This window comes from Mustela nivalis, assembly GCF_964662115.1.
Source record: "Mustela nivalis genome assembly, chromosome: 15".
Lineage (NCBI taxonomy): Eukaryota > Metazoa > Chordata > Mammalia > Carnivora > Mustelidae > Mustela > Mustela nivalis.
In genome coordinates this window covers 88,295,298-88,318,922 of record NC_139034.1, presented here as the reverse complement: position 1 = coordinate 88,318,922, position 23,625 = coordinate 88,295,298, and the positions used below count along the sequence as shown (strand labels likewise).

The 23,625-nt window shown below is 55.7% G+C and overlaps 1 protein-coding gene across 2 annotated transcripts in view; it reads left to right on the top strand.

The window, feature by feature from the left end:
- TUBGCP3 (tubulin gamma complex component 3) overlaps positions 1 to 22,644 on the top strand; it is a 66,087-nt gene extending 43,443 nt beyond the window's left edge. The window contains exons 14-22 of one of the 2 annotated variants that reach the window (XM_082701113.1): positions 1,370 to 1,541; positions 2,157 to 2,292; positions 2,999 to 3,067; positions 6,708 to 6,843; positions 11,915 to 12,003; positions 12,125 to 12,256; positions 15,781 to 15,921; positions 18,704 to 18,820; positions 21,549 to 22,644. In XM_082701113.1, coding sequence (XP_082557239.1) covers positions 1,370 to 1,541; positions 2,157 to 2,292; positions 2,999 to 3,067; positions 6,708 to 6,843; positions 11,915 to 12,003; positions 12,125 to 12,256; positions 15,781 to 15,921; positions 18,704 to 18,820; positions 21,549 to 21,707 — 1,151 coding nt within the window. In that variant the 3' untranslated portion in view covers positions 21,708 to 22,644. Of the gene's footprint in view, positions 1 to 1,351; positions 1,542 to 2,156; positions 2,293 to 2,998; positions 3,068 to 6,707; positions 6,844 to 11,914; positions 12,004 to 12,124; positions 12,257 to 15,780; positions 15,922 to 18,703; positions 18,821 to 21,548 lie in introns of both variants that reach the window. The other variant, XM_082701112.1, reaches the window with a different exon arrangement.
- Positions 22,645 to 23,625: the final 981 nt, after the last annotated feature.

Here is a 23,625-nt window from a genome sequence, read left to right as displayed (position 1 = left end):
GAGGACTTGCAGGAGGAGGTCTCCGGAGTGTGCTGGAAGCGCTGTGCCGGGAATCCAGACGGAGGCCACAGCTGCTGGGCTCTGGGAGGTGCCCGTGTCACCGTGCTGCTTGGGACAGGGCTCCGTGGTGTCGCGGGTGCTCCGGCTGTTGGTGTCAGACGCGTCTTCTCCCGCCCTCAGTGCATTTAGCACACAGTTTAGCGACTCGTGGACCCTGGTTTAGTTCTTAGAACAGAGAGAGCTGTGGTCCGAGTACAGACGTTCCGGAGATACCGTGTTTGAGAGGTAGAACAGGGAGGAAGAGCCAGGAGAATGGTACGGACAGGTGTCGAGTGCTCTAGTGCCTAGAGAAGACGGCCGGCTCGGGCACGGGGCGTGGGGCTGTGCTCACGTGCAGGGGCCGCAGGGGATTGGGTGCCACTGGGCCGCAGGGATGCTGCTGTGCCGCTGTCCCCTCCAGCCCTAACCCCAACCCTGAAAGCATTTCTGGGGTAACATTGACATTTTTAAACGATACAGACGAGCAGAAGTACACAGTCCACTCCCCACCACCCCTTAAAACGTGGCCGCGGTTCCGCTCACGAGTCGTGTCTACACGTTACTGTGTCATTGGACGCCACCCCACAGTGACGTGTGGTCTGAACAGCAGTGATCAAAGCAGGTCTTTCTTACTGGACTGTTACTCTGAGCAGCAAACAGAAAACAGTCCCGAAGGCTCCTGAGGCTTGGGAGCGGCTCGAGCGGAAGACCGTGCGCTGCTGAGGCCTTTCGTCTTGTCTGACCCCGAGCAAGCCGCTCCGCACATGTGTCTTCTCCCTGTGCCGTTTCCGCTCAGAGTAAAACTGCAAACGTTTGTTTGTTATGCTACTGCTGAGAGTTAGGTCTCCTTGCTGGTGACAGTCTGCTCTTACTCCGCGTCCCCCCAGAAATCTGCCGACGCGGCTGCCGTGGCGACCCTGACCCGATAGCCAGGCTCGCCGTTCGCATGGCCCGTCCTCACACGGGCCGTCCCGTGACCACTTCCCAGGGCATCCCGTGGGCGTGTGTGGACCCTTGGGTCGTGCCTGCCCTGCACCGCATGGCTCACTGCTGAGGTGGGGGCGGTTTCGGGTTTGTTACCCTGACTTGCCCCGGAGGTCCGCACGCGCCAGCCTGCTATCAAGGCCCCTTCCCAGGTCACGGCCTGGGGCTGGGGGCTCGCTTGCCTTCCTGGGCACGCATCCCGCCGGGTCTGCCCTCAAGGCCATTTGGGGGTTTTGGCAATGGCTTCTGTAGGTGGGGGCCTTTCGTTTTATGTTTCTTGAAATACAAATCACGTACGTCTGTGTACTTCTCCTCTCGTTCTTTATAGCTACAGATTTGTTCACAGATTTGGAGAATGCGTTTCGGGGGAAAATCGACGCGGCCTACTTTGAGACCAGCAAGTACCTGTTGGATGTCCTGAACAAGAGGTACAGCCTGCTGGACCACATGCAGGCCGTGAGGCGGTACCTGCTGCTTGGACAGGGCGACTTCATACGACACCTGATGGACCTTCTCAAGTAAGCGTCTCGGCCCGCCAGCAGGGGCGCGGTCGGGAAGAGCCGAGGGCGTCACAGGGAGACTTGCTGAATTCTTGTAGAGCGTACTGGTGAGGTGCCATCGAAGAGACTGTCACGCTGACGTCCCTTTCTTTGTGCTCATTCTGTGCCTCGTTCACGGAGGAGCCCGCGGGCCTGGGGCGTGCTGTGGCGCCAACTGTCCAGTGTCCGCAGGGCATGCAGCGGGGTCACAGTTGGCTCTTGTTTGAAATGAGTCCAAAAAACATACTGTTTCTTTTTTTTTTTTTAAAGATTTTGTTTCTTTATTTGACAGAGATCACAAGTAGGCAGAGAGGCAGGCAGAGAGAGGGGGGGAAGCAGGCTCCCCGCTGAGCAGAGGGCCTGATGCGGGGCTCGATCCCAGCACCCTGGGACCATGACCCGAGCCGAAGGCAGAGGCTTAGCCGACTGAGTCCAGGTGTCCCTCATTCTGTGAGACTTTTGTTCCCATGTTGTAGTGGTTTCTTTTGTCTTTTTAGTTTTTATGATTTTGAGGTCTTTTATTGATTTTGAGTTTTTATGACGCTCATTAAGGATTCAAGTAACATTTTCTTTTATTTTTAAAAACTCTGTTAGACCGGAACTTGTCCGTCCAGCTACGACTCTGTATCAGCACAACTTGACCGGAATCCTTGAAACGGCCGTCAGAGCCACCAACGCCCAGTTCGACAGCCCCGAGATCCTCAAGAGGCTGGACGTGAGGCTGCTTGAGGTGCCGTGGCCTCGGGGCTGGTGGTCTAGCCTGTGCGCGGGGGGGAGCGCCCTGCTCGGGGCTGCTGGTCTAGCCTGTGCGCGGGGGGTGCTGCTTGGACGGGCGAGCGGGACGGGCCCAGAGCCTGCCGTGCTCCCGGGACGCCTGTCCCCTCGTGCTGGAGTGACTCCTGTTTCTGGTGACGTGGCAGGAGCCACAGGAATGAGATGTGATGATGACGCTTAGGAGCAAAGTAGTGACACAGCAGACCTCGGTGTGTTGAATTTCAGTTTGCCCGAGGATGCCTTGTCTTTAGGGAATGAGTCTGAGAAGCATCCTACTCTGTTGGCTCTGATGAAGGACCACTAGCAGGGACTACTGGGTTTTTAAAATGTGGACTTTTAAAGGATTTGGGACATAGAAGGCAGTGAGATTCTGTCACCAGAGTGTGGTGAGTAATTCTAAACGGATCTTATGGTGCTTCTGCAGAACCACGCCCTTCGTTGCGCGGTGTCTGCGGAGTGTCTCCTGGGTGGCTGGGGTTCCAGTACCGAAGGCTCAGGAGTGCACAGAAGGGTGCAGTTCTCATGTCGCTGACACTCGACTGCGGGGCCTTTTGCAAAAATTGGGCTTGATTTTACTGTCGTTTCTCTGATGCCCGGACCTGTCCCCTGGCAGTAGGTGGAGTGCTGGCGGGAAAGCCTGCAGCGTTTGTGTTTGTCCCCAGGTCTCGCCAGGTGACACCGGATGGGACGTGTTCAGCCTGGACTACCACGTCGATGGGCCCATCGCAACGGTAAGACCGTGCTGAGTGACGGGACAGCGGCCACAGCCCCTCCCACTGCTGGCCATCGCTTGTTTGCGACCAGTTGTCCTCTCCGGGAGCTTCTAGAGAAAGTCGGCGCTGACCTCTGGGATAGACTCACTGAGTGAAAACAAGCGAGACTCGTGTGTGTCTTTTAGCTGGTCATTAATGAGTGCTGAAATGATCTGTAATTTTAAGAATTCTTAAAAATACCATTTTTAGCATCTTAGGTTTTAGCGAGGACTTAGTAAGTGCATCGCCGATGATGCTCTGCTGCTCTTGGACAGTAGCGAGTCATTCAGAGGCCAGCAGGTGTTTCAGGGGAGTCCCGGTGGTACTCTGGGATAAAACGTCGCTTAAACCAACAGGAAATCGCGGTACCGTTGTATGGAGTGCGTTTGCCGCACTTAACAGAAGCGCCATCGCAGGGCGTGGGGAGACCGACCGTCCGCGTGTGTCCGCGGCGAGCCGGGCCCCTCAGCGCTTGCGCTTCTATTCGGACCCAAGCGAAGCCTCTTTCCCCGGGACGCTTCTCTGCACCCACTCCAGTCCTTCCACAGCGGAAGTGTCGGAGGAGGACCAGCGTTTCTTTTACTTACCGGGGAAAATACTCCACTAAGAAGTAATATAATTTGGCTTTAAAATTTCTCCAGGAGTGAGTGCCAGCCCCGCCGGGCTCCCCCAGGGCTGTCCTGTCCCGGCGCTCCGGGTGCGCCCTGCGGGGTGCTGGCGCGGCTGCCGCGGGCCGGGAGCACCGGTTGCTCACGCGCCTCCCCAGTGTTGAAACATTACTAGGTTGAAGCCTCTGTATCGTAAACGCGTAACTGCTGTCAGGTTTAATTTTTTTGTCTTAGTCAAATTCCTTTGACTTCCATCCTAAATGGTTTTAAATTCTTATTCCTTAAAATGCTCTGTTCTAGGGCTCCTGGCTGGCTCAGTCTGTTAGTGTCCCGCTCGGGTTGTGCTCTCCGGGTCCCGAGTCCCGGCTCTCCATTAGGCTCCCCGCTAGGCACGGGGCCTACGTAAAAAAGTCTGTTCTGTGCGTTATCATTGAAGTCAGAAACTTTCATATTGCCTAGTTTGTGAGTACGTTTCTGTACTGTTTCTTGTGTGAAAGACGCCGCAGTAAAGACACCGTATCTTATTTCGAAGGACGAGTGCCTCGAGTCGTGGTGAATTGAGCGCGGCCCACAGACACAGCTGCTGGGTTCCGGGCGTAACCGCAGGCTTCACTGAGGGTGCATAGTTAGGTGCGGCACAGCTTGTGCGACCACTCGCTTATGCGGTCTGTTTTTTTAAAGTCTAGATTTTTGAAAGCTCTAGTCGAAACAGTCAAGAAGTTTGTATCTCAGATTTGTTTGAAGAACACATTTGGAATGGCTCTCTCGCTGTGGCTAACAGGTGTTGACTTCCATGCCAGCGCCAGCGGGGGGAGGGCACGCCTGGGAGGCTCCTGGGACAGGGGGAGCAGGGCCTTGGGACGCATCGGCAGGGTGTGCCGGGGACATTGTGGGGCGGGACGTCTTGCACCTCTGGCCTTCGCTGTTCCCGTCCTGGGTTAACTGTGTCTTGGCTTGTTCTATTTTCCACTACTTGGAATATTTTACTGAAAGGTACACTTTTTAAAGTCAAATTTTGGAAGAAAATGGATTGTCTGCTTTTTCCATGTTAAATTTATTGTATTATCTCTATTCCTTTTATGTTCTCATTAACTGAGATTATCATTTTTGTGGAGCATTTAATTACGATGAGAACGTCTCCTACATTAGTCACCTAATTTTACCTGCTGTAGCTCAGTGTGATTGTAGCTTCTTGCTAACTCTGTGAAGAAGGACGGGGAGGGGTTATCTCTGATCTCGCTCGGGTGCTGAGTAGGATAAAATCCATGGGTTGGTCGTGGATCTCCGGGGCATTGAGGTAAGGTGTCAGAAGCTTATTTAATATTTTTCTGAACTTTATTCTACACAGACAGTGAACTGAAAGCCCAGGTGTGCAGTCAAACTAAAGGTGAAGGGTGTTCCCCCGTGTCCATGCAGTGGAGACCGACTGTTCTCCCTGGAACAGCTGCCGAGTTTAAAGGATCGTGATGAGACTGGGTGTTTGTGAAGCGGGTCCCGTGGTGTGTGCTCTGGAGCCGGCGCTTACAGGAGCCTCCAGATGGCGTCCCTATGGCACATTTCGTTTTTTATTTAAAAAAAATTTTTTTTTTTTAAGATTTTATTTATTTATTTCACAGAGAAAGATCACAAGTAGGCAGAGAGGCAGGCAGAGAGAGAGGAAGGGAAACAGGCTCCCCGATGCAGGGCTCGATCCCAGGACCCGGAGATCATGACCTGAGCCGAAGGCAGAGGCTTTAATGCACTGAGCCCCCAGGCGCCCCCACATTTCTTTAATGCAGTAGTAAAGTTGTTTGATGCCATCACCGTCACCTCTGTGATGGCGTGAGCGGTGGTGCGGGCAGCACCGCAGAATAGATGGTGCCCCTTCCTTCAGGGCTGATTTCAGAGTCCTGCAAAGCAGTCCCTAACCACTCCCCTTTAGACACGCACCTGCCGAATGCTGGCACAGAAGCCGCTGCAGGAGACAGGCAGGCAGTCCTTATAAGGACTACATGTGGGCAGTGCCGAGAACACACCCGGTGGGAAGCCAGTCCAGCAGTGTATGGCGAAGTGCTCCGATTGCAAGGGTCAGTGAGAAGTGTCCTGTCTCGAGAAGGGGCCAGGAAGGGCGTGTGGCCTTCGTCCTTGAGGGGCAGGCGGGGTCTGGGCTGGAGGAGAGTGTGGGTTTGCTGGGGCATAGGGGCTGCAAGAGGGTGATGTGGGGGAACGCCCCCAACCCAGCACTGCTGGTGGCAGAGGTCCCGCTTAGATGGCCTGTTTCCGGTTTGTGCTGCCGGGGGGAGCGCTGGGGACACACAAGAGGCATCCAGGAAAGAGCGAACGCACGCCCCATCTGTGTGCACACATACACAGTAGTGTCGGAGCCGCGTTTGCATGGACAGACCGACTCTAGAAGATTCTTTGTGGGTCACCTGACATGCGTATTTAACCGGCCCCCATGGGGGGGAGGTGAGTGTGGAAGGAAGGCCTCCTCCCACCCCTGCCCCCAGGGCGCATCTTCCCAGGGTGGGACCCAGCGGGCCAGTTGCGGTGAAGTGGCTTCAAGAGCAAGCTGGACCTCCGGGAAGACCACCCGCAGCCCCTTCCCGGCCTGGGGGTCCTTCCCGGCCCTGCCTCCCCCAGATTCATCCCCCTCACATCTCCCTCGGGAGGTTGGGCCCGGGAAGCTGCTGCGGAGCTGGAGCCGGAGCCGGAGTAAGAGTCTGCGTGTTCGACTAAGGGTTAGGCTGGGTGTAAAGGTCTCAACATACCGGTCACCAGCCGCGTAAGCCCAGGCCTCTGTTGCTCAGTTTGTGGCTTCGATGTGAGAGTGACGCGCTGCTCAGCGTGTCCCCGATCGCTGCGGTTCAGTGTCACGGGACTTCCTAGGACGTGTTAGTTGCTCACGTGCTACTTAGCATTTGTGAGACTTGATTGTGTGCTCCTTGGCTTTTTTTGCGTTAAAAAAAAGATGAAGAAAGCTCGAGCGCTGTGCAGAGGACTACCCGCCTGTGTCGTGCTCTTCTTTCCAGGTGTTTACGCGCGAGTGTATGAGCCACTACCTGCGGGTGTTTAACTTCCTGTGGAGGGCCAAGCGGATGGAGTACATCCTGACCGACATTCGGAAGGGCCACATGTGCAACGCCAAGCTCCTGAGAAACATGCCCGGTAAGCCTGCCCCGGGCGGCCGCTGCACCCGCAGGGACAGCCAGGTGCCGTCCCCTGGCTGAGAAGTGGCGCCTGCGTGCTTGCGGGCGTGCTGTCTGTGGGAAGGCTGTAACACTGCGGACCTGGGTTTCCGTGCAGATCGGGAAGAAAACTGCGTCACGTTAGGTTGTTCCAGACCACGAGGTCTCTCTAAGAGCTCCGTGCGTTTGCACTCTAGTGTTCACATAGGGATTTATTAATTGATTTTTAAGGAGAGAAAGCTGTTTAATGAATGAATGGTTCATTTAAAATTCACTTAGTGTGTTGATTAGTCTGTTTGGAAATGGCCTGAATGTTTGTTTTGGTTCGTAAACCAGGACACGGAAGCATTTGGTCATACTGTTTTATAATTACAAGCTGTTAGGAGCATTCTCGTGTCAGGTAGCCAGGCTTATTTTACGGTGTAAGTACTGAATACGTTCAATTATCTGTCTAAAACCTTTGAGAAGGTGTTTCAGCAGTGTGTCTTTCAAGAGAAACAGCAGTGATAGATTCTTAATCTTTTGGGGAAAGTGATTACTGAGAAAGGAGCCATTGTCGGACGACAGGCAGGCGCGATCCCTCCACGTGTACTCGGTCAAGGCTGATCCTTGAGCAGCTCCCAGAGTTCCAGAATAATGACACCCCAGAAGCCAGGGGGGCCGGTGTGTCGACCCGACGGGCAGTTTGTGTTGGCCATCCCAGCCTTCTGTGTTCACAGCTGGTCTTTTCCTGGGGATCAGGATGCCCTTATGCTCCCGGCCTGGCTTCCTCTGGACTCACTTCTTAGAAAACTGGTAATAAGGACCCTCTGACACGGCTGTAAAGAAAGTGAGAGGGAACGTTTTTTTCTAACCACCATAAGGCTCGTGGTGAGGAGCTGCTGCCTTCGGGGGTCTCTAGTGCGTGTGGGCTTCCTGGCGGAGGGGCTGCTCTGTGTGGGAAGGTTAGGAGGGGCAGCTGTCGCTCAGGGCCTTGCGCTCTCCTGGCCCTGCGCCTGTCCCCCTTTGCCACGTTATGCTCAGGGTCACTTGCTGTGTCTGCTGTGGGTGGCCGTTGTGGCTGGCCTTGCGGTCTCCCTGGAGGGCGTTGGTGCTGCGGCGTGAGTGGTGCCCGTGTCCCCTTCCTGCCTAAATGCGGACGGGCTCCAGCAGTGCATCCGCTCTGTCCCCGTGCTGCTGTGCCTTCGCAGGAGGCGTCTGGGCAGCCCGGGCTCCGTAGCAGGTCCTGCTGTTAGCTGGCAGTGACCCGCGTCTGATCTCACCGTCCCCTCACCCGGGTCTGCGGGACCTCACTCTTGCACTGAGGACTCGGCAAGCTCTGCTTTTGATGCGAGGGTCACAGACGTCTGATCGGTTTTCTGCGTGTGGGAGAAGTGGACTTGACCCTGCGTGGCGTTAATCAGGCCAGTGGAACGTCGTGCCGCCAGGGAGAGCTCTGGGTTAGCTTCTGTCACGGACCCTTTCCTTGTCGCTGAGACCTCCCCTGGAATCTGCAACAGCAGAGTGTTGGCTCCTGCCTGTGCGTTTGTACCATCCTGTCCTGTCTCTTCGGTTGCGTGGGTTTTCTTTTTTCCCGTGAATGTAGCTAACCGGATAAGCGTTTTTGTAAGGATCCATCTGTTTGCATCTGAATGGTTCCTTAGATGGTTAGGGATGGAACAGCTGGGCCGGCGGGTAGGGATTCTCATTTTACTTTATGTTTGTGAAGCTGGTGCTGGGATTTCAGCTCCGAGTGTGCGTCGTCAGATGACTTCGGGGACAGATGACTTCAGGGACGAGGTGCTGGTTCAGGGCGCGGCCCCCGGGCCCAGCCCTCTGCCTGGCAGGTGGCTGTGTTGCTATTGATCATCTGAAAGCTGGGTGCTGAAAGCTGGGTGCTGCCTTCAAGCGGATTGTCCCTATGTTTTAATGTTTTCAATGCATTTTAAATGTTGAGTGTAAATGCTTTCTTTTGTCATTTGTGTCTTATTTTTCAGGAAACTGGTTTCTTGCTCCTGTTTCTGTTGGGGTGTGATGTTCATTCTTCCACTTATAAGGAGTATTTCAAAGTTGTTAGTGTCCAGGCTACTTAATGAGCTGAAATCAATCAGCTACTTCATTAGGTCTTGTTAATACAGAAAATTGAGAAACATCTGCCAAGCGTAAGTCTGAGGCAAAAACACAGAGCGATCATATAAAGTGCTTCTGGAAACCACTTCCGGAGTTCCTCCCTCCTGTACGGGGTGGATAGCTGGCGTGCCCATGCGCGGTGTCATTAGTACCCAGGTATCATTGCAGTAATGTTTGTCAAAATAACTTTTTTGGAATAAGTAGTTCCACTGGGAAATGATGTGTTTGGCACAGGAGTTTCTGATCGCTGTCTGCCGCGATGCTGGTGCCTGTTTCTGCAGATCTGTCTTTCAGCTAGACAGAAAAGGTTGTTAGAAAAATCATTTAAAGATTTGGGTTCCAGTGGTATGGAGTTTTGTTGTTTTTGTTGTTGGATTCAGTTAATCTAAAAAGTATCGCAGTTAGTGGCAACTAAATTTGTATTTCACCTGACGGCTAACAGAATGAAGTAGACAAACACGGTTCACTGAGCTTGTGTTCTTTCTCATCCTCTGTTTGCGGGGCAGCGGGCAGGGGAGTGAATGGAGGCCCCTCCAGAGAAGTGCTATGACAATGATCTCTTTTCCGGTCCTATTCAGAATAAAAGTGAGCATGGTGGCGGTGGGAGGGGTGGTCAGGCCCTTGTAGGGGACGCACGGCCACGGGGGTGCTGCCGCGTTCTGCCTGTGTAATTGGCAGCTGTTTTTCTTTCTTGATTAATATAATAATAATGTTCATCGTACGATGGACAGTGTTCTGGATTGCAGAAATGATAACTTAAAAAATGAGTAGACATTTTTCTCTTTAAAGTATCTCCCTGTGTGTATCAAGTTTGCATACATGGAGGAGGCTCTTCGGTGATTAGACCTTTATAAGGAGTTCCCTGTGCCGGACTGTGAACCGTCTGGTTCGTGGTCAGCGCAGACGCTGAGTGGCACTGCCTAGGCAGGCCCGCCGTCCGCCAGCACCATGTTGTGGCCAGGAGCCCATTTCCTTGTCTTCTGCCCCAGTTCCCTCATCTGGGGGCAGGGTCGTGGCCGCAGCGCTCACTTCCTGGGGTCTTGGATCCTGGGTCTGTGTAGGGCTCTGACCAGTGTGGCCTGGGGGGGGGGTGGGAGGCGCCTCGCTGGCGTCCCTGCTGGCTGCCTGGTTGTGCAGAGGACAGCGGGTGGCGTTTGCGGGGCCCTCGTGGTGACGAGCGGTTCCGCATACGGGGGTCCGAGAAATCCTGCTTCTTGGCAACTTCTTCCAGCCCTTCACCTTGAGAAGTAAATCAGACGGGTGACTCGGTCCAGTCGGTTTTAAGTATTGTAGCCTCAGTTACACATACAGCTTGAATTGTGAAGAAACTGCTTTAGGGTACTTAAAACAAAAACAAAAACAAAAACACAAGCTTTTTACAACTTTTAACAAAGCCGGCGCTGTTGAAGGTGCATCTCCAGATGCGCAGGTGCCTCCCCGTGAGGTGCAGCGCCGTCCGGTCTCCCCGGAGCCTGCGGTGTCTCCGTCGGCCGCGACGTTCTCGCAGCAGCCCATAGAGGGCAGCACGGAGTTGCAGATGGACCTCACGCCTGCCCTGACCTGGTTTGTGTGCGGCAGTCTGCCCTGAAGCCAGCGCAGCGGCGGGGCGTTGGGTTTCTGTAGGACCCGGGGTCCTCACGGGTGTGGCTTGTACAGGCCACTGCGTGTGCTGGTAAGTACACGCGGTCTCTCCAGGTGCCATTGCCCGGCCTTCCGGGGAGAGGTGGCTCTGTCCCTGCCGCTCTGGCTCTGGGGTGAAGCCCCAAGTGGTGTTGTACGTGGCACTCGTTTGCTTTTAGAAGCTTCCTGATGCCATGACGCAGGCGACTCCCACGTAAAACAGCATTTTGTGACGCTCTTTTATGCCGAAAGCAGTTTGGGTGAGTGGGCTTGGGTGTCAGGGAGCCCCGTCGGCAGCTCGGGCAGTGCCCACAGGAAGAGTGCACGCACCCTTCGTTCTGGGCGCGCAGATGACTGTCCTTTATGGGAGTATTGACGCTGCCCAGGGACACCGGGGTTCCCGACGGTGGGGACGTCGGGGGGTTTGGAGCGCGCTCGTCCCCTGAGGTAGCCTGCTGCAGCGGCAACGGCCCGGCGCCGGCCCAGCCAGCAGAGTCCCCACGGGGCACTGCGGACGTTTTTCAAGTCTCTGTCCCGCAGCTCTCTCTGTCCCGTGTTTGTTTCACTTCCTCGTCACACTTAGGGGCCGAGGGCGGCTCTCGGAGAAACGCATGCAGCAGTCATTTGCCCGCGGAGCTAGTTAAAGGCATTTGGGCTGGAAACAAACATATGCCCAGTCTGACCCACACTGAAATGTGCCTGTGACCGTCCCTTTGGTGGGCCCATCTGCCTGAGCCCTCCTCGGCATGGTGTCGTCCCCTCGCACTCTGGCAGAGTCTTTGATCAAAAAATTAAAAGTATGAACAGAGAATGGCTATCTGTGGTGACCTCTGAGCCTTTCAGTGGTTTTGTAATCTCTCAAAGAATAGGAACAGAGTCAGGGCTCAGGCCCATCTCCCTCCTGGGTCATGTCTCTCTCAGGGGCCCTCAAGGAAAGGTCACTTTTGTCTCCAGATCGCTGGGAGTCGTGAGGTCTTGCACAGCGGCAGGCGTGTAGTGAAAGAGCTGCAGAGCTGAGCAAATAGGCTCGCACAGTGAAATGGGCCTAATTTTCAGATGCAGTTACTGTATTTTATGCCGTCCCTTATCGGGTCCTTCCGTTCTGTGAAGTAGCACATCTGACGAGACAGCTAAGCCCTTGCGTAGCTCAGAGGGCCCGAGACCGGCCATGGGAGGACCACTCCCTGTGCGGAGGCGCTGACCGTGGAGGCTGGAGGCGGTGGTTTCGAGAGGGCGCGCACAGCCGTGCAGGGCTGGGGGGCAGCCTGTGGCGGCTGACGTGTGCCTGCGGCGTCTGACACGGCTCTTCGGCCTGCTTGCAGAGTTCTCCGGGGTGCTGCACCACTGCCACATTCTGGCGTCCGAGATGGTCCATTTCATCCACCAGATGCAGTACTACATCACGTTCGAGGTACCCGGCGCGCCCCTCCTGCCAGTTGAAACACGTCGTGTCTTTGTGTGGCGTACGTTGTCGGGGGTGCAGGACGGGGAAGACACACCTTATCCCTGAGTGTCGCGGTTGTGTCTCCTAGGTGCTGGAATGTTCCTGGGATGAGCTCTGGAACAAAGTGCAGCAGGCCCAGGACTTGGACCACATCATTGCGGCGCACGAGGGCTTCCTGGACACCATCATCTCCCGCTGTCTGCTGGACGCCGACTCCAGAGTAAGCTCTGGGGACTGCTGGGAAGCGGGAGCAGTGAGAGTCTTCTCCTCTTGGGCTCCTGTCCCCGGGACATCTTAGAAATCGCCCAAAGCCCACGTTAGTAGTAACTAGCGCTGTTTTAGTAATCGCTTGACGTTCTGGGTGGGCTGTTTCCGAGCGGAATTAGAGCCAGAACATGCTCTGAAGTGGGTCTAGGAGGGCGGAGCAGGTAACCGCATCCGTCCGTTCGCTCAGTGTGACAGTGGTGTTATCCGTGGGGCTCAGAGGACAGAGACGACCCCCTGGCTGGTGTTGTGTCGTGCATGGAGCGAGCCGGGCGGCCGGTGCGAGGCCACAGCACACAGCGCCCGTCTGTGAGTTCAGGAGGCAGACGGCGTGAGCACGCACAGAGCGCTCCGGACTGTCCCTTTGCTGTCTTCTCCAGGGACCAGGGTCTTCTCTGTGTTCGCCTCGGTTAAGGGTGTGTCTGGCTGCATGGGTCACAGGATCGGCTGTTTGTCTAGAAAACTGTAGGGTCCTCGGTCCCAGCTTGGGCTCTAGCGTCACTACCCCATAGACCCCTGTTCCGGATGTTGCTGCTTCGTGCGGCCGAGCCTCGTGAGTTCTGACTTCATTCCCACGTCTGGGGAAGCAGCGAGCACATTGTTTTCTGTTGAAACGAAGATACTGTGATGTAAGAGCCAAAATTTTGTGTGCATTTTAGAGATAAAATGTGTGACTTCACAGAGATTTCCAGCTCGCGGAGGGCTGCCTCTGCTTCTCCCTGCGCCCTCCTCGAGGGAAACGCGCTGTCTCTGCAGCCGCGGCTGGAAGCGCTGTCTCCGTTGCCCGATTTTACTGCCGCACCTGTCGCTCGTCTGTGCAAAACAGTTGCTCAAAGGTGCTTCAATGTAGAAAGCTTTCAGAAATGTATGGAAACAGTGGCACACAAGTAATTTGAAACACTTTGGATGTAACTAATAATTCAAGAAATGTGTCCCCACGGCCTTTGAGCTTGGCCGCAGGGAGCGAGCCTCGTCTGTGTCCGCTGAGCCGCAGTCTTGGTGAGCCGTCCGGCGGGTGGCGCCCGTGCTGGAGGCGCTCACAGAGAACAGAGGGACGGCGCCGCGCTGTCACGTGGGAAGAGGTGTGACAGCCGTGAGAGGTAAATGCTGTGATTCACAGAAGCCTGTCATTGTAGTGAGGGACGTGGTAGCAGTCGCTACCTCTGTTCCTAGAGGCTTCGGAGCCACGGGTCGCGTTTTACAGAGATGAGTGTCGTTAGAGTCTAAGCTTTTCGGGGGACCGGGCCATGTGCGAGGATCACGGCCGCACCGACGTGGGCCTGCGTGTGGGCCGTGAGGGGTGTCAGCAGCTGGCCACGCCGGCGTTCCGCCACGTGCGCGTGTGACCGTTCTGGACGGAACAGCCGCACCTCTTGCCTCTGGAAGATTTCCAGTGCTGGGAACAGAATCCAGGGAGAAGCATATTCACCTGTGGCATTGTTTTCTGGTGGTCGTGGATGCTTACGTGCGGGGCGTCCTGGGGCGCCCCGAGTCCCCGTGAGCGCGGAGGGTGTCACGGCACTGAGGGCTGGATCATCACTCCCGAAGCCGCCCCTCAGGCCGCCGTTCTGGACAGAAGCGAAGTATGTTTGGGGTCTCCCTTCCTGGGAGCACAAGGCTGCGTGACAGGCGTGCGGCGGCCGCAGCGGGCAGGTGCGGCGCGCACGGGTGGGAGTCCCGCCTGTGCCTTGCCATGGAGGCCGCGTCCCGCCGTCCGCCGCGTCCCGCCGTCCGCCGCGTCCCGCCGTCCGCCGCGTCCCGCCGTCCGCCGCGTCCCGCCGTCCGCCGCGTCCCGCCGTCCGCCGCGTCCCGCCGTCCGCCGCGTCCCGCCGTCCGCCGCTGCTGCCCCGAACGCGCGTTCCAGTCCTCCCTCCCGAGCCACGGCGGACAGAGCCCAGGCAGTCAGCTTGTGGATGAGCTGACTCCTCCAGAAATGCTCATTCCTCCTGGAATACGATAAACAAGCACATGGAAGAAATAAGGCTTCACTAAAAACCAAAATATTCGAGCACCCCCGTCTTTTGTTTTGCCTTTTGCTTGTCGGGTCAGGCCCTTCAAAAGAAGCAGCAGCCTTGCGGCGAGCCCGGTGTTCTCCTGAGTCCTGGGCTGCCCCACCCCAGCCTCAGCGGCTGCAAGTTACTGACATTTGTGGCCGTGTGTGGCCGACCCTTCAAGGGGACATGTTTGGGCCCGGTGGAGCGCGTCCCCCGGACGGGGCTGCAGGGGGTGTTGCACGTGTCCTCACTGGCCGTAGTGCCGTTCCCCCGCTGCGAGCCGTGCTGCCTGTTCTCGCCGCCCCGGCTTCCGCGCTGCCCCGTCCGTGAGCACGGAGCCCTCCCGTTTCCCCGGCGCTCTACGCCTCTCGGTAAGGTCGTGTCCTCGTTCTGCCATAACCTCTTGCAGGTCTTTTTTAAGTTCTTAGCACCGTAGTTGTGGCATGTGGCTGGTTTGGGGGAATGTTACTCATTTCATGACTTTGATTTTTTTTATCCAATATTTTTCATCCCAGGGGTTTCTAGATCTGTTTCTAGATCCTGTTTTTACAAGGAAAGCCTGTTTTGTTTCTTTCCAGGGGGTCTGTTTCCTGCCTTTCCTTGCCTCGGGGTGTTAGCGGGGTCCCCTGGCAGCACGGTAGGGCCCCTGGCTCATGCCCGACATTAAAGGGATGTTCATCCTTTCACCGTTTGCGCTGGTGTTTGCCGGGAGATCTCACAGGACTTAGATCAAGGAGGGGCCTTGTTGTCCGAGCGCGCCTGGATGTTTGTGTCCGTCGTGAGTGGCTGCTACGCTTTAACACGAGACTTTTTCTCCTGTGATTTCGAAATTATCTTTTCTCCTCAAATTGTTAGTGGGTTTTTAAGTCGCAGCCGGCAGAGGGTGGAGCCGAGCCTGCAGTTGGCTGTGGGGCTCCCTCGTCCGTCCCCGGACGTCTCTGCGCGTTGGCTGCGCATCGTGGGACCCCAGCCCGCCGGCTCACAACTGCCTTGGAGTTTGCCATCCCAGCTGGGGCGCGTCTGGTGTCGTGCCTGGATGTGCGCTGACTCACCGCAGTGAGCTCTGCTCCAGGGCCCTTTCTCTCGCCCTCTTCCGTGCCGCACCGGGGGAAGCAAGACTGACGTACGGTAGCTGCCCGGGAGGGGCGCTGCGCAGCGCGGGTGGCCGGCGTCAGTGATGCGTTTCAGTGTCACACCGTCCTCACGTACCTGCCGGACGCTGGATTTTAAACGTGGTGCTGACTCTGTCCTTTATCGTATTACGGATCCCCTTTGTCCTATCCTCCGTGGCTGGTCTTGGTGTGTGTGGCGCCAGTGAATCCAGTGGACGTCCTTTCTGACGCTGACGGCTCCGCGGTCTGGGGCCGCGCTGCGGTTTGGGGGGCTGCTGGCAGGGTATTCCGTGCGCAGCGCTGGGCGTCAGAGAGCACTGGGAGAACGCCATCTGACAGCTTGTTTATAGTCTCTCTCCGTCTCCTGTCCTCAGGCACTTTTAAACCAGCTCAGAGCCGTGTTTGACCAGATCATTGAGCTTCAGAACGCGCAGGACACCATATACAGAGCAGCGCTGGGGGAGCTGCAGAGGCGACTGCAGTTCGAAGAGAAGAGGAAGCAGCGGGAGGTCGAGGTACGGCTTTTCCACCAGGGGCTTCTCCGTTTCAATAACGAGCTTGTTGCCAGCGTCCTCACGAGCACAGGTAGTTTCCCTGCTGAAATGGTCCTGGAGATGGTGTGCCTGCCTGTGTTTGGAGTCCTGAGAGGCTGTGACTGTTCAGGCGTGGCGGTCACCCTCGCTGTCACCCTGTGTGACCTGACGGCAGCGTGCCCCTGCATCCCGTGAGTAAGCCTGTGGCTGCTGCCGTCCACGGGCGCTGGTGGCTCTGCAGACCAGCCCTGGCTCTGCGCCACCTGGCCGGCGGACACACACGGACACATGGCAGCCAAAGCTTCGCACTGCGGCTGCTGTCAGTGACCGTGTGGGATCCGTGACCTTGGGCTGTTGAAGGTGTCCCACCATGGTTCTCTGCTTCCTTTTCTCTTCCCTCTTAGGTTCATAACGATGTTTCCAATTCAAGTTTAGGCTTAAACGGACTTCATTTTCCTTATCTTCTACACTGGAAATCCTGGTTTTGAATGTTAGCAGGCGACCACTTGCTGTCTGACAACCCCTCCCCCAGGGCACACGGACGTGCGCACAGCTGTCCCCACGGGCGGACCCCAGCAGGCTGGCAGTGGGGCGCACATTTGTGCACCTCGGAATCCGGGGTCTAGCGCACTTGACGTGGTTATGACTCCCTGGACGGTACGCCCCTGCTCAGTAGGCAAATGGTTTTAGTTTTGCTTTTAACTCATAAAACAAAATTGAATTTAATCTTGTGAAGTACTGACCTGGTTCTGCAGTCAAATCTATGACACAGATCTTTGCTGCTTCCTGCTCTGCACCGTCTGTGTCTTGCAGCCCAAAGACCATGTCACCGAGTTGGGATGTATCAAAGGATGGGACATTACAGATACGCTTTGGCTCGTTCCATAATTGCAGAGTTCATGTATCGTTCTGATGAAAGTGGTGTAAGTCTCCACGTTTACCAACCACCGGAGAGAACCGTGCAGTCTCTCGACGGATGAGCTCGTTGGACACTGCGGAGAGGCTGCTGGAAGGTCTCTTTAAAAGGCCTGAGTCAAGACCTCATACTAACGGTGCTGTCCTGGGACGAGACCCAGGCCCGTGTCTCCCGGTCAGCACAGCGGTGGCCGTGGCCGCGGAGGCCGTGGAGCCCGTGCTAGCCGCTGAGACAGGGAAATGCAGGCGCACACACGAGCGAGCAGTTTCGTTCTCTTTCTTTCTGGGGATGTGGGGGCAAAAGTCATGGTTGTGGACATAGAAAATCTAAAATAATCTTTAGGTGAATTAATAGAATAAGTGACTTTATCAAGGTGGCTTAAAACAAGGTCATTATGCAGAAATCACTTTTATTTTTATCCGCCACAAACAAAATAAAATTTTAACATATGCCTTTAAAAGAGCATTAACGTCTACCGAAGTATGGGTAAGGCTGCAGTTGAGGAAACTGTGAAACAGACTTGGCGGCCGACGGTCCTCGGGCCGGGCCTGGCCTCCCGTGTGTCTCCGGAGGTGGGGTGTGACGGGAGTAGCCGTGCCCGTGATTTCCACGCGGCCTGTGGCGGCGTGTGTGCTGTGAGGGAGCGCTGAGTAGCGGCGTAGATCACGCGGCACACGGAGCCCGAAACGCGTGCTCCCTGGCCCCTCACGCCGCATCGCAGGGGTGGCAGAGGGCCCCGCGGAAGGCAGAAGCGTAGACTGTGTTCACAGGAACTCAGATTCAGTGCAGTCCCAGTTCTAATCCCCAACAGTTTCGGGATTTTTTGAGGGTGTAAGTTTTGGGGGAGGGGTAGAAAATGGTGATTCTGAAATCTATGTGCAGATACCGGGGCGCGCCTCGGGGGCGGATTTTGGACAAGCATAGACGAGATGGTATGCATTTGTGGTGGAGTGTACGTACACCCTCAAGATTTCCAAAATTAGAGCAGTGAGAACAGTGAGCTCAAGCAAGGACCGTCCGGAGCAGAGTAACATCCAGAAAGAGCCCTACACATTCTGGATCATTTGTTCTCGGCTGAGAACAGCGGGGAATGGAGCACTGGCAAGTGGTGTTAGGCGGCCGTCTCGACCCTGCCTTGCACACGCGCGAGCACCGTGAGGCGGGCTGTGAATCTGCACATGAAGGATAAAAGGCTTCAGCTTCCAGAGGGTGCCAGAAGGAATAGCTGTAAAAGAAGTAAAAGTTTTATCCTTGTGTCAACGACGAGATAACTCTGCTGATAAAAAGACAAGAATCCCGTGCTGATTCCTGTATAGGCCGAGAAGGCATTTAGACTCCGCATTCGTTAAGAACCATCCTAAAAATCAAAGTAGACGTCTCTCCAGTACAGGAAGATCAGCCGTGCCTGGAGAAGTGGCAAGAAGCTTTCCCACCGAAGTCAAGGGTGAAGGGGTTCCGGTACGTGGAACCGTCTGGTTCTGCTTTCACGCGGCAGGTGTGTTGGAAACCGTCGGCGATGAGGGGGAGACACAGGCGTCGCTTTCACTAACGAAGTGAAAGCCTGCGACGAAGGATGGAAAGTGTTCCGTGTTCTGCAGTGTGGTACTCCAGGCCGGGGTTCTCTGTGCTCCTGCGTGTCGGTACGGAGGATCTCTGGGGGTCTTACTAACCGGAAAGAGTGCGCGAGAGCACAGTTCGGTGCCGGCAGACTCTCGGGAAAGGGCGGAGCGGCCCGGAGGGCGTGGACGGCGGCCGTCTCCCCGCGCGCTCCCTCCCTCCAGCCCAGTCCTCCCCCGGCAGCTTCTTGTGCCCAGATTGTAATGTCGTCTGGTCCTTCCGATCTTTCAGGGCCGGTGGGGAGTGACTGCAGCGGAGGAGGAGGAGGAGAACAAGAGGGTTCAGGAATTCCGAGAATCGATCCCGAAGATGTGCTCGCAGCTGCGGATTTTGACCCACTTCTACCAGGTGCGTGTCGGCGACAGCACGGGGCCTGCCTCACGCCGTTTTTCTCCCGCTCAGCCTCGCTCTCAGGACGAAGAAAGGAGTCCTGTCCGCGCAGCCCCCACCCACAGCGGGGCTCGGGCTCGGCTGTGACCTTCCCAGGGATCCTGGGCTGTCCCGGGCCGGGTCTGGTGGTGTCCGCGGTGGGGGGCAGCCCTGCAGGGCCGGGCAGAGCCGGGCAGAGCCGTGAGGCCGCAGGGCCCTGTGGGAGCCCGGGGTGAGGCCGGAGGGCGCGAAAGGTGTGCGGGAGCGGCTGCGGGGTCGCCGAGCGTGCGAGGCGGCGGGGGTTTAACACGGCCCATGACCCCGGAGGCTGGGGGAGCAGCAGGTGGAGCGCACGCTGCTGTGGGTCTCTGTGTTGTGGGTTTGGTCTGATTCTGTTTCCGGCGTGATTTGGTGATGGACATACAGGTGAGAAGGTCTTACGAAGAATTTTTATGTTCGGTTGTTGGTAACTAATTAGACAAGCATCGACCTTGAAACCTTTAGAAATGACGTTTCTGGGCACTGATGTCTCCATGTGGGTCGGGATTTAGAACGAAGCCGCGTCCCTGTTCCACGGCATACGGTTTGCTTCCTGGGTGCTCACGCTTGCCGCGGCCGTCTGCAGCGTCACGGGGCGTGGGCGGGCGCGCTCCCTGTCGCGGGTGCCCTTCCTGGGTGCTCACGCTTGCCGCGGCCGTCTGCGGCGTCACGGGGCGTGGGCGGGCGCGCTCCCTGTCGCGGGTGCCCTTCCTCTGGTGTTGGCTACCACAGCACCTTTGTCAAAACGCTTCCTGAGTGTGGCAACGACGGGGTTTTGTTCAGGGCGGAAGCGCCGGACGGTGTTTCAGTAACGGAAGAGCTGCCAGACCCCGTGTCGTAGACACCACCTGGGTCCCCGTTTCTTAGAGCGGGAGCGCGACGGTGAGTTCCACGCTCTCGGCGAAGGTGGTAGTGCGTCCGCAGGGGGTGATCTGCAGCCCAGAATGTGTGTCCCTGTGCTCACTTCGGACGGAGGTGGCGGTGGTTACACATTCTCCTGAGAGACTTGACACTTTTGTTTTATAAGCTTTTTTTTTTTTTAGAAGATTTTATTTATGTATTTGACAGACAGAGATCAGAAGTAGGCAGAAGAGGCAGGCAGAGAGAGAGGGGGAAGCAGCTCCCTGCCGAAAGCCCAAGCAGAGAGCCCGATGCAGGGCTCGATCCCAGGATCCTGAGATCATGACCCGAGCTGAAGGCAGAGGCTTAACCCACTCAGCCACTGAGGCGCCCGAACACATTTGTTTTAAAGATTCAATTTATTTATTTGAGAGAGAGAGACAGCACACGAGTGCTGGGGAGGGGCAGAGGGAGACGGGGCAGCAGACTCCCCGCTGAGCAGGGAGCCCGATGCGGGGCTCGATCCCAGGACCCTGAGATCAGAACCCGAGCCGAAGGCAGAGGCTTAACGACTGAGCCCCCCATGCACCCTGCAACTTAATACATTTTTGAAAAGTAATCTTAATCTGTATAATCCCAGTTTTACTCAAATTACGGTCTTTATCTTTCTCAGTCATTGCCATTGAGCTATCTTTTCCTTAATAGAAATGAAGTCCTTCTCTGTTCTCTGACTTCTCCGTGGCTGGAACAGCCTGGGATCAGCAGCTGCCGCCACGCATGGCTCCCGGGCAGTCCCACGCAGAGGCCGTGGCCTGAGCACAGACGCGTCCCCCCCAGTTTCTCATAGCGAGCATCACGCATCTTCACCTGACAGGAAGCCACTGCCTGTACGCTCAGCACTCACATTCCTTAGGGCCTGTCCCGAAGCCGTCAGTTTCCCGGAAGGACAAAGGGGGTGTCCATGGCACCCCACTCTGTGCTCGCTCAGGTGCGAGTTCTCTAGTGCCACGTACCCGTGTCCCCGGAGCTCGGAGAGGGACTGAGGTGCCGTTAGGGTTTGGAAGGACTCGTGGGTTGTGGTGTTTCAGTGGCAGCGTCTCTGCAGACGGGACCTTTTCCAGGTGTGCAGGCAGGGAGACAAGCTTCCCCCTACTTTGGACAGCCACACACCCCTGGCTGTGACTCCGGAGCCCGGCAACGATGGGGTTTGTGCCCAGAAGTGCCTCGGCCCTGCAGAGAAGCAGCCGGTGTTTGTCGTGTGCGAGCTGGAGGGAACTGCTGTCACGTCCCCGCGTCTCTACAAGCCCCCCGAGGAGGAGGTGGCTTAGCCACACTCTGCCTGGTCTTCAGGACAGTGACTCAGCCCACATCCGCAAGGAACGGGGACCCTGTGGTTACGGGTTAGAGGGGCATCGCTTCTCTTGTCTCGCTTTTGCTTCCGGCAGGGCCCTGGGACCCGGTGCTCTTCAGCTCAAAGGAGGGATAAAAAGCGTAGCCCTGGTTTTACGTTGAAAAAAAGAACAGGCCTTTTTTTTTTTCTTTTTTTTTAATGTCAGCAGCTTTGCTGTTTTGCTTGTTTTTATAGAACTTAGGGCAAAAAGGACGTTCTTTTAGGTAAAACTTACTGATTGTGCATTCGTGTCTGTGGACGCGGCTGCCGTTGGCTGGATGAGCCTGGGTTCCTGGGGCAGCCGTCTTCCCTTTGGGACACCTGCCGCGGGGCGTGTTTATGCAAGTCCGTCGGTCTGGAGGAGAAACCGGCCCAGATGGGCTGCGGCGGCAGGTGCTGTGGAGGCCCTCCTGAAACGGCTCTTCTCTTTCTCCTCAGGGCATCGTGCAGCAGTTTCTGGTGTTGCTGACGACCAGCTCCGATGAAAGCCTTCGGTTTCTTAGCTTCAGGCTGGACTTCAACGAGCACTATGAAGCCCGAGAGCCGAGACTCCGGGTGTCTCTGGGTTCCCGAGGGCGGCGCGGCTCCCACACGTGAACCCTTCCCTGTCCTCACAGGGAGCCGCACGCGCTGGGCACTGCATTCCGAGACCGACACATTCAGATCCTCAAGGCCACTGGCATGTCCGCCTTTGCTGCCCACGTGTCCTTCAGTATTTTCGATGGCGTCTGTAGAGTCAAATCCTGTTTTCCTACAGCCGAGGCGAATATACTTGTAACCTCACCAGTTACGATGCTGGTTTGCACTATTCAGGTTTATTTTTTGAAGTCGTCATAGTAGAGAGACACCGCACTTGGTTGAGGCTTCTGAAGCTCTTCACGATATAATTTATATTTGTCACTTTCTAAAAACTCACAGTTGCTTTTAGAGAAAATTAGAGCAAATGGATGTTCATCAGTTAAGACGGTGATGTCATTGCTATTTTTTTAACCTCCTCTTTAGAGGGAGTTTTTGTTACATAATCTAATTAAATTGAAACAGAATGTCCCTACTAAGAAAATATATAGAGCATTTTATTTTGGTTTGTAGTGTGTAAAATATTAACCTCTGTAAGAACGCTTATCCTTCTTTCAAAGTCTATCTTCTTTCAAAGTTTACATTTTTATATTTAATTTACTCCTTCAGATAACTTCTAAACTAGTGTAGACCTGGTTTAGTGGGGGGGCGTGAACCGGACGCCGCGGGCTTCCATTTCTCCATCTGTCGCCGAGGTGGGATGTGAATACGGATGACTAGAAAGTTAACCAAGTATTTTATTTTCAGATTCTGATAAGCATTGGGAAGAAACGGACTTGAATAATGAAGATTTCCTTTCTCCTTGCCTATTTTTTCATTGTAAATATTTATATACTACTGACCAGATGTGGGGGAAACTGTTTTTTGTAAAAACGTCATATCAAGTCACATAAATCTGCCTTTATGATGTTGCATAAGTGAAACTTAAAGAATTAAAAGCAGTTATCTTTCCGACGTATCCGTTCTTCCTGGAATGAATGCTCTGCAGACACCGAGGTCGCCTGTCAGGTTTGCGGGTGCGGAGGCGCGTCCAGGCGTGAACTGTGCCGGGATGAGACGTGGGAAATGCCCCGCGTGCGGCCTTGGGGCGGAGCGGAGGGCGGGGGGCACCTGCCATCAGCTGTTGGCGATTCCCGCCCGGGTCCCTTTCCGACCGAAGGGGCGGTTAGGAGTCTGGCTCTGCAGAGACGAACCTGTGGTAAAGGCTAGAACTTCACGGGATACCAGCTTAGTCTTAGTTTAAAAATCTGTAAGATTGGAAATTGGACGCATGTATCTCTATGGGACTGTTTCCCAGAAGGGACGGGGTGTTGCACACGGGTTTCCCCTACCTGCCCCAGGCCGGCGCACCTGTCGGACTCCAGCCAGTCCAAAGCCAAGAGAGCAAAGCAGCGACCACCATTAACTTCTTTTGAGGGGTGGGGGGCAGTTTGCACACTCCCCGACCCCAAAGTGACCCGTCTTGGGCTTTTCTTAGGGCACATCTGCCAGACAGGACAGGGGCCGGCGGGCGCGGTGGCCGGGCGCAGAACCAGCACTGAGTCTTCAGCAGCGCGGGCCCCCTCGGGGCAGGGGCTGAGGGGCTCTTTTGAGACGGCACAGCGGCATGATATGGACTTTGGAAGAGCAGGGGTCGCTTCTGTCTCCCAAGGGTTTTTGACCTCGGAGCCTGTTTTTATTTTCTTTAAAGCACTTCCCCTTTAGTCCTCCGTAGAAACCACTCTGGAAAATGCTAATTTGGGACTAAAACGCCATTTGAGCTGAGGAGCCGTCACATAAGTGGGAATGATTTGTGGGTTTTGGAGGTGCTCTCTGAGGGGCCTCCCAGCGGGGCCAGGACAGCCCTGGCAGGTCTCGGGACAGAGTTGCAGGTCTGGCCGACGGAGACAGGGCCACAGAAGGGCCCCGGCAACCAGAGGGTGTTGTGTTTGTGGACGAG